At 43.7% G+C, this 10626-nt stretch overlaps 1 protein-coding gene across 1 annotated transcript; it reads left to right on the forward strand.

Moving 5' to 3' along the window:
• The first annotated feature begins 1465 nt into the window (after positions 1 to 1465).
• LOC116970676 (interleukin-8-like) lies at positions 1466 to 4372 on the forward strand. Its single transcript, XM_033017194.1, has 4 exons — positions 1466 to 1559; positions 2711 to 2846; positions 3786 to 3869; positions 3989 to 4372. Coding segments are annotated over exons 1-4 (285 nt in total). The 5' UTR covers positions 1466 to 1495; the 3' UTR covers positions 3990 to 4372.
• The last annotated feature ends 6254 nt before the right edge of the window (positions 4373 to 10626 follow it).

The raw sequence follows: 10626 nt of genomic DNA on the forward strand, positions 1-10626 counted from the left end.
TGATTCACGTGGTCCATCTGGGTGAAGATAAGTGCCAACTCTTCATCTAGAGAATTGAAATATTCATGGAATAGCCTCTTCCTCGTGTTCCTGTTTAAATTATCCAACACCATTTATAACTGGGTTAGATATTTTGTGAGATTAGTTGGTTTTGTCCATAATGTTCTGCCTCTGATTATCAGCTGGCATGGAGTCCTGTGATGTAACTGCATCAGGTTAGCACCTCTTCCTTAGGTATATCTCCCTCTGACATACTCTTCAATTTTATACCAGGATTGGTTCCATAACATGTCAGCTGGGCTAGTGAGGGACACACTGAGCATTCCAATTCCTGCATGATAATAAGGGATCTCGAATTTGATAAATGAACTAAATCTGAAACAAAATGCTAACAAGAGCAATGGTGACCATTGGTGCCCAGTTAATCCCAGAATTATCTTCATCACTGACATCTGGGGATATGTAGAAATTGGGAGTTCTGCCCAGAATCTGGTCATGCAACACCTGGCAATGTAAATTCATGGATACACAGTGTTCATTTATCATCCTAGGTCTCTGCATGAAATGGATATGTGTAGCTGAACAGTTGGGCCATTGACTGTCATCAATGTTCATGATCCATGGAGCAAAATACAAGCTGAAGGAGAACAGACTGAAATCACAGCAACATGAAGTGCTGGAGATACTCAGCAGGTCAGGCCACATCTGAAGGAAGAGAAATAGAGTCAAAGTGTCAGGTCAGAGACCCTTCATCAATCTCCAGTCTGAAATGTTGTCACCAGATCTAATCCCTCAGCTGATGACTGACCCACTCAGTATTTCAGGATTTTCTGTTTTTGTTTTATATTTCCACCATCTGGAGTTTTATTTAATTTTCACGTCCTTGTTCAGGTTACAGAACATGGAGGCACATTACTCCAATATGATTTGTGTTAATATCGAGCTTCCTGAAGCTCTTTAAACATTACAGTCACTATCTCACCGTGACCAAATTACAAGAAATTGACTAGTGTAGACATGTAGTGAAGCAACTAATTAATAATTGTGACACAACCATAATCCATAACAGTATACGTGAGAAAACAGGTTAGATTACATCTTGGATCAATGCAATGATAGTTGGACTGGTGTCATATATATACATCTATAAAAATGTAAGCCCTCAATTTCAGCATTGATGGGCGAATTAAGTAATATTCTTGTTGAACAGCACAATAATTTCTGTCAGTTCTTGCCTTGACGTTTTGTGAGCTTTGATATTTTTTACTGGTCAGCCTGAATAAACTAAACATAAATCAATCGAAAATGTTACGTTTGTTTTGGAGCCAATCGGAAGTCTTCAATTTACTTTGTACAATCCCTTTTGGGAAGATGCCAACATGGAAATTGCTAGATTACTAAACTAGTTCATATCCAGCCTATAAAACCAGTGACTTGGTAGTGAAGAAGCAGAATCTTGTCTGAACTGAAATAATTAAGAGCTAAAGAAGGAAAGATGAGCTGCAGATACACCTTCACCATCGTGGCCGTGCTGGTGCTCTCTGGTCTTTTGACAGATGGTAAGAGAATTATTGTGCTCATCTAGTATTATGATCATTTTATTAACTAACTGAGAAATTCAGCCTGTCGGAGAAATCGTTTTGATGTAATATGATGGTAGAGCTGCTGTCTCACAACACCAGAGACTTGGGTTTAATCCTGACCACAGGTGCCGCCTGTGTGGAATTTCCATGTTCTCCCTGTGAACGCATGGGTTTCCTCAGGGTGCTTCAGTTTCCGTCCACATGCCAAAGATGTACAGAATTGTAGGTGAATTGGTCTTTGTAAAAATTGTGTGTAGAGAGTGGATGAGAAGGTGGTATAACATAGAACTAGTGTGAACAGGTAATCAATGCTCAGCAGGGAATTGGTGGGTTGAAGGGCCTGTTCCCCGACTGTATCTCTAAATTAATAATACAAAATATGATTCATATCTCATCATGTCAGTTTTATGAATTTTATTCTCAGGCAAATCAGAACAAAGAAATTAATGTCTGATACAAATTTCTTGGTGTAAATATATAGAAAAATTCTACAACTAATTTCCTGGAAAACCAATGGTAGTTGATAATACACTAATTTTAATTGTAATTATTATATTCTACATTTTTTGATCAGATAAGGCTGGCGTAACTATGCTCAAGAGCAACACGCTCCTTGCAAGCATTTTCTCTTACAGTTTTGACAATTCTATCCGTACATTTTTGCAAGTAATGTTCCTTGCTACTGGTTGTTTCAGTTCTGGAGAATTGGAAATAGCTGTGCTTAGTGTGTCGTTCCATTGGTGAAAAAAATCTGCCATAAAAAAACCTAAGAACTTTGTTAGTATCAGCGGCATTTATACTGCAGCTTAAGGTCATGCAACGTTATAACTACTGAGTGGGGCACCTTGTGACTGCTGCTCCAGCAGGTACAAGAGTTGCATCTCTTTCTATGTTGCTACTGCCACAAATAAAGAAAATAAGTACATGTCCTCTTAAACATACTGTGCCATTCAGGAAGATTGTGGTCAGGCTTTCACCTAATCTGTTGAGCATGTTATACATTATCAGCTAGTCAAAAACATGGACTAGAATATTTTAATGTATGAAGCGATAAAGACACCAACAAACAAAAATGCTTTTGTGAAATAGAAACCGAATCTTAACATTTCAAATTTGTGTTTGTTCAGCTCGAGCCATTGGAAATCTGAAAATTGATCTGCGCTGCCGTTGCATCAATACATCATCTGTCTTTATCCACCCAAAGTACATGAAGAAGTTCGAAATCTTCCCTTCTGGGCCACATTGCGAGAACACTGAAATCATGTGAGTAACTTCATCAGAAATAACATTTGCTTGAGTGCTAGAATGATAATCTGATTCTCAGTTTAAACATTAATGGACACTTTCAGTATGCAGTAAGATTGAATGTAGTGGTGGGATATTTCAATACAATACAATACAATAATATTTTATTAGCCAAGTATGTTTTGCAACATATGAGGAATTTAATTTGTCAAGTCAGTCATACAAATAAAAAGCAACAGAACAAACAAAATACATTTTAACATAGACATCCATCACGGTGACTCCTCCACATTCCTCACTGTGATAGAAGGCGAAACAAAAGTTCAATCTCTTCCCTTCTTTGTCCTTGAGCATTCGGTTGGCGGGACGATCTTGACTCACGTAGCCGCGGTGTTCGGGCCCTCCAAGTCCGGGCGATCAAGCTCCTGCATCGGGGGATCTCAGCTCCCCCGCACCGAGCGATCGGACCCTAGGTCGGGGCTTGTCGAACCTTCTGCGTCGTTGGTGCTCCCGACATCCATGGTCTTTCCCGAGACTGCGGGCTCTCGATGGTAAAGTCCGCAGGCCGTGGTTGGAGCATTGATCCCAGGCAAGGGATCAGCCCCGAAGTCCATGCTCCGTGGTGGGACCAAGTCACCACGAGTGAGGCCTCCAGCTCCAAAATGTTCGGCTGCAGAGCGACCGGAGGCTCGACCCAGAAAGTAATCCCAGGTTAAGAGACTGAAAAAAAAATTTCACTCGAACCCCCCCCCCCCACATAAAACAAACCAGAGAGCATTAAAGCAAATTTTCAAAACGCACTATAAAAAAAACTGTTGTCGAGGCTGCCAATTGTACGGCGCCCCATTGATTTCATTGCTCTTGGGGACAAAAAGAAAATAGATTCAATTACATTTGCTGCATATTTTTCGATCTGAAAAACTGTGAGTAAAAACTAACATCTTTTATTTATTTCAGTGCTACTCTTATACTTGGAAGGAAAATATGTTTGAATCCAGAGTCAAAGTGGGTGAAGAAAATGCTAAAGAAGATTGCACAATGGTGAAAAATAGTTAATTATTTTTTACAAGGAAACAATGCATGTGGTGTCTATATTTTAACCATCCTTAAACTTAAAATCAGTATCTCGGTATTACTAACATATTCTTTTTTTTTAATAGAATTGGATAAACAAATAAAACCCAGCCCATTCTCAACCTGATAACCACATGGTGCCTTTGCCTGCTGCGGTTTTACCAGGCTGATCAACATTCAATTCAGAAACGCTCTTGAAAAATTTCAAAGCTCTTGAAAAAGAACCAAGTAGTTCATTTCTTGATGTGACTGGTCAAGCACTGCATGTGATTTATCTGCATTCTGCGGTGTAATTGTTGGGACTCATGGTTCTCGTGTTTCACCAGCCTGCCAAACAACCTGAATCCCACCTGTCTCCAACTACCCTCCCCCTGGACACTTGAATATTTGTATTTTGTGGGCTTGGTAGTGTGGAGGGAACTGGTGAGCGGGGTTATAGGATAGATACTGCAGCTCTTACATAACTGTGGATCCTGCTTGTCATTATTTTAATTTGCAACATGTTGTAAGACATTGTTTGTGAATACATTTTGCTATCGAATTTTGCATGTTTAAAGAAAGCCCGGGAGCAACATGGTAGAGTCAGTCAAAGTGCTCTCAATTGCTTTATGTAATGAGGCAATTCAACATAAGTGTTGGTAATAACAAGGGCTCACAATATTTACCCAGACTAAATGTTATTATTATATTTCAACTATTCCCCATAATTACAAGCAACGTGTTCACTTGGCAAACTGCAGCGAGTTAAAACTATTAATTTTAATGCCACAAATTTACAGCAATAGCAAGGAAAGAGCAAAGTGAAATTAATTAGTACATATGAACAAACTATGGTTATTTCAAAAAAATGTTTCAGCAATTTTGCACAGAGATGCTTGATGCCATTTTGCTTCTACTGCTTAAATGAACAAATGATAGCTGTTACCATGTTGGCAAGCACTTAATCTAAATGATCTACTCAACAGAACTTGAGTCACATTCAACAGCAATGTGTAGGAATGTACTGATTAATTTTATGCTATTTCAGAATATTAAAAAATATTTAATTCAATGTGTATTTATTATTTTATTGCATTATTTACCTTTGTATAATTCATGCTTATCTCTGTTCTTAATTATTTGTTGTTACATAATATGATGATAGCAAGCACTTTAAATTATGAGAAAATAAAATATTTTATCTTTTATTAATTCTGCCATATTTATTTTTTATTTATTCTGCATTATCTATTTTTAATGATAATGCCCACTTCTATTCATGGATCCCTACTAGCACTAACACAGCACACCCGAAACAAATTAAAGGTGCACTCTGAATCGTCATGGAGGTGCTTACTTGGTGATACTGACACCCTGGCTCACTTTTTCACACCATGAGACTTTTCTCTGAAATCAGTGTTTAATGTACAATAGTTTGAAAACAGACTATTCACTCAGCGATATGATTGGGAAAATTAAGCAAAGGTAAATTCTAGTAAAGTTATATGCTGGACCTTCCCAACTCACTTCAGGGACATAACACACAGAAATCACATCATGGATATCTGCTGTACAGCAGTTCAGCAAAAACATCAAAAGGATAATGGCCTGTCAGAACTTTAACAATTAGGGAACTCACGGCCCACAGGTATGAAGGTGCTTGCAGAGCAGTATGAGGACATCACATGTAGAAAGCCTTCACATAAATCTCATCTAGATCACTGCCCTTCTTCACTCTCAGCTGCAATACTTTGCTACCAGAGAATGTATCAAATGGAACTCACAAGTAAGGTTTCATTTGTGACCCCCTTGCAAGTTCCATTTAGCTTTCCAAACTCGATCAATATTGAGAATGCATTTGCCTGGGAATGACCACAAGCATTGAGTCATCAGGTGTGATGTGCATTTGGGATTGCTGCACTTGGCACCAGTACGGCCTGACCTCTGCTCCGATGCCACAGCGATCACCCGGGCCGACTTCCAGTACATCTGGGGGTCAAAGATTGAGCTGGTCCGATGGGCAACAAGGCACAAGTCGGTAGAAAATGGGGGTAAATATGTGCCCAATGTCGCCCTCACCCTGATGGCCACCTTCATGTGTGGCTGCATCAGTGAAGTGTAGAACCAAGGCACTTGGGCACCAAGTGTCACTACCTTCTGAGTTTCTACCTGTCCCTGGTGTTGCGAAGGATGGGCCTGGTGCAGATGCCACACAATGTGCCAGTCAGCTGGCCATTGTCACACCATCTATCGTTCGTGGAAAGGTTCATCCGGACCAACACCTTTGACCACAAGTCTATCAGGCAGCAGTCAGCACAGAACGTTCTGCAGGCACTGCAGGGAAATGACTCCATGGATCCTGTAGGGTGGTTCCCAGAGCAGACTGTCCAGCTTGTCTGACGAAATGCCTCATTGCCAGAACTCACTAACAAGCACCAAGACCTGGCTTGACTGGCGATAAGGGTAGCCCTCCCAGTCAGATCCTTCCTGAACCATCGGAACCTCACTACCAGCGCATGCTGCCCTCGGGACAGCTGCTATGGAGAGGAGATGGTTGCCCACCTCTTCGCAGAGTGTGGATTTGTAAAGAGAGTCTGGAGAAGGTTGCAGGGGTTCGGACATGGTTTATTCTGAAACAGCTCCGTAACAGAGTTCCCAGGGACACATTCAGAGACGGATGTCCATAACCATATAACCATATAACAATTTACAGCACGGAAACAGGCCATCTCGACCCTTCTAGTTCGTGCCGAACACGTATTCTCCCCTAGTCCCATATACCTGCGCTCAGACCATAACCCTCCATTCCTTTCCCGTCCATATAACTATCCAATTTATTTTTAAATGATAAAAACGAACCTGCCTCCACCACCTTCACTGGAAGCTCATTCCACACAGCCACCATTCTCTGAGTAAAGAAGTTCCCCCTTATGTTACCCTTAAACTTCTGTCCCTTAATTCTCAAGTCATGTCCCCTTGTCGAGTGCTGCTGGAAGGTCATCAACTCGGTGAAAGCCGCCCATTGGTCTGCCCGAACATTGTTGACCTCCCACTGTCGGGGAATGTTGCCGACTGGCCTGCTCCAGACGACAGGAGTATGTGCTGAGGAACGCACTGAAGCTTGGTGCAGCCAACACCAAGGCTCCATGGGGGATGATCACGGGTCTAGGGTCCTTCCGCTGCTGGACATTGGGGGACAGGGTGTAATGGAAACACCCCTCAAATGAGGGAAGGGAATTCACCCAAGGGGGGGCCATATGAGTGGCAAGGGTGTGGGGCAAAATTATGTAAACACTATGTTACGATGCATTGACTATAGCCTTTGAGAATGTCGGAAGAATTTTTGCACAGTTCCTGTATTGTATATATTTTTTACTCTGAATAAAGTCTATTTTGAACAAAATTATTTTTTGACTACAAGAATTGAGACGAGTTTGCGTGACTTGTGAAATGTGAAATTTGACATTGCTTTCAGACGCTGTTCAAAGAGCAGGAGGCAAATGACAAACAGCAAGCAGTCCAGGACAGACTTTATGAGGTATTTGTGTGATAGCATGGAGAAAAAGCATTTGTTGATGATAACCAAGTCAAGTCAAGTCAAGTCAAGTCAAGTTTATTTGTCACATACACATACGAGATGTGCAGTGAAATGAAAGTGGCAATGCTCGCGGACTTTTGTGCAAAAGACAAACAACCAAACAACCAAACAAACTATAAACACAATCATAACACACATATTCTTTTACATAATAAATAATGGAAGGAAAAACGTTCAGTAGAGTTAGTCCCTGGTGAGATAGGCGTTTACAACCAGAATATAAAACAGCGTAACACAGTAACAGGCACTTCAGCCCACCATGCCTGTGATCAGAATCAGAATCAGAATCAGACTTTAATCGGCAAGTATGTTTTGCAACATACGAGGAATTTCATTCTGTCTGAAGGAGGGTTTCGGCCCGAAACTTTGCCTATTACCTTCACTCCATAGATGCTGCCGCACCCGCTGAGTTTCTGCAGCACTTTTGTCTACCTTCGATTTTCCAGCATCCACAGTTCCTTCTTGAACGAGGAATTTCATTGGCCTGGTCAGTCATACAATAAAAAGCACCAGAACACTCAAAAACACATTTTAACATGAATATCCACCACAGTGACTCGTGAACATTCCTCACTGTGATGGAAGGTGAAATAAAGTTCAATTCTCTTCCTTCTGTTCTTCCTCGGTCATGGGCCTCGAGCCCCCGTTGATGGGATGACCTTGACTCCCGTAGCCGGCGGCGTTCGGGCCCTCCACATCGAGACGATCAAGCTCCTGCATCGGGGGAGATGTCAGCTCCCCTGCGCCGGCGATCGAACCTCGCGTCGGGGCTGGTTGAACCTTCCGTGACTTTGGAGCTCCCAACTCGACCTCACCTGAGACTGCGAGCCCTTGATAGATAGATAGATAGATATAATTTATTGCCACACAACCAGGGTTGGTGGAAATTTGGGTTGTCAGCAGCAGTACAATAATAAAGAACACACAATAAAACTGTAACACAAACATCCACTACAGCATTCATCACTGTGGTCGAAGGCACAAAAATTTGGCCAGTCCTCCTCCATTTCCCCCCCGTGTACAGGACCAGAGTCCAGTCAGTCCAGGATCGGCTCTTCCTCACCGGAGACCGCGGCTTTAGATTGTTGTAGGCCGCAGGCCGGCGGTCGAGATTTAAAGTCCCCGCCGCAGCCAGAAGCACCGTAGACTGCATGGCCGGCGGTCGAAGCTCCCCTCCAGGGGTGATGGTAAGTCCATGCTGCACCCGCGGTAGAAGTTGGCCACGGGCCGGCAGTGATGGCTTCTTCTTCCCCCGGGTCCCCCATGAGGGATCCCGGGCTGTAGACGCCGCACCAGCTGGAGCACTGCAGACCGCAGCTTCAGGCTGCGACTTCAGGCTGCCGGCTGCCCCGGGCCAGCGAAATGGAGCGCTCCCCTCCAGCGAGCCCCAGCGAGGGCTCACCCGCTCCACATCGAGAGTCCACGCTGCGCCCGCCGCTGAAGCCCCGGGCGTGTCTCCGGGAAAGGCCGCGTCGATCCTTGATGTTAGGCCACGGGGGAGGCGACCTGGAAAAAGTCGCCTCTCCATGGAGGAGGCGACCGAAGCGGTTTCCCCCTTACCCCCACACACCACCCCCCACACAAAACACACGAAGAAACACAAAATACATACTTTAAAACATACTAAAAAATAAAAAAAAGCTGGAAAAACTGATGCGCTGCTGACATGGCTGCACACAGAGGAGCGCCCCCTACAGATTTGATGTTGATGTTGATTCTGCGGTGGTCGCGGTGGGAGCGATCCCAGGCAAGGGATCAGCTCCGATGTTAAGTCCACACCCTGCGGTGAGGCTCACGACAGTCCGAGGAGGCTTCCAGCTCCATCGATGGAAGGCCGCAGAGCGCCCGGAGAATGTGCTCCAAAAATTAATCACATCTCCGGGAGACCTTGAAAAAAAAGTTTCCCCCGATCCCCTTCCCCACATAAAACAAACTGAAGAACATTAAAACAAATTTTTAACACACTAAAAAATAACAAAAAGAATGAAAAAACGCACAGACTGCCAGCAGGGCAGCCATCGCCCCGGCGCCCCTGGTGGTCCTACGATGCCAAATTAAATGAATCTAATTTTCCTGCACATGTGTATCCATTTACTCCCTGCCAGAGAATTAGTCAAAGCCCCAGCAATCTCCTCTCTTGCCTCCCTTAATCACCTGGGATAGATCCCCCATCATGCCCTGGTGACATCTATATTCACCAAATAATTGGTAAATACTAATGCAAAGTACTCATTTAGTCTCTAAATCATCTGACTTTGGGCATACATTCCTCCTTTTCCCTTGAATGGTTCTACCTTTCCCAAGCTACTCCCTGGTTTTTAATGTTTGTATAAAATACCTTGGGATTCTCCTTATAGCTACTCACTAAGGGGCACTTCAAATCCCCTTTTAGATGCCCTGTTTCCCTGTCCTTTCCTGCTTCCTTTATAGTCTTTGAGGGCCCTATCCAATTTTACCTTATAAACATATATGCTTATTTTTACTTCTTGACTACATTTACAACATATCTTATCATCCATCATTCCCTTGCCATCCTTGTCTTTCTTCCCTCAGGAACATGTTGGCCCTGAATTATGACCATCTTGCCTTTAAATGAGTTACACATCTCATCTGGACTTACCCAATAACAGTTGCTCCCAATCTACTTTCCCCTACTCCTGCCTAATGTCGTTGCAATTAGCCTTCCCCCAATTTCCCTGAGGTCCAATCTGATTTTACTTTGGAGTCACGTGAGTGACTACGTGAAGAAGGGCCGTCCGTCTGTGTGCGCGTCATTTATGTCTGAACGCAATGCGCACGATGGACTGGCAGAGGCACTGCGTCCTCCCAGCCGTCGGGATGGGCAGGTAAGGAAAGTTGAACTACTTACCTGCGTTCTTTCGGGCTTGAAGCGTTTTGTAGTTTCAGAGCCCAGATATCGGGGAGACGGTCCGCGGGGAAGTCGGCTGCCGAAGACCGCAGCATTCCCAGTAGCGGGCGACGGTCTTGTTCCCGACATTACCGCCGGCAGCAGCCGGCAGGAGAAGACTTGGTGCAGGAGGAGGAGCTCTGTGGTGGTCCTGCGGGACGTAAAAACCACCCGCAAGTCTGACAAACCCGTTGACTCAGATGAGTCCAGGGAAGAGGGATACCCTCCCTCAACGGAGA

Source organism: Amblyraja radiata, chromosome 3, assembly GCF_010909765.2.
Source record: "Amblyraja radiata isolate CabotCenter1 chromosome 3, sAmbRad1.1.pri, whole genome shotgun sequence".
Taxonomy (NCBI): Eukaryota; Metazoa; Chordata; class Chondrichthyes; order Rajiformes; family Rajidae; genus Amblyraja; species Amblyraja radiata.

Coding starts and splice junctions, on each gene's coding strand:
- LOC116970676 (XM_033017194.1), top strand. CDS start 1,496: ATGAGCTGCAGATACACCTTCACCATCGTGGCCGTGCTGGTGCTCTCT. Junction 1,560..2,710: donor CTCTGGTCTTTTGACAGATG/GTAAGAGAATTA, acceptor GTGTTTGTTCAG/CTCGAGCCATTGGAAATCTG. Junction 2,847..3,785: donor TGCGAGAACACTGAAATCAT/GTGAGTAACTTC, acceptor TATTTATTTCAG/TGCTACTCTTATACTTGGAA.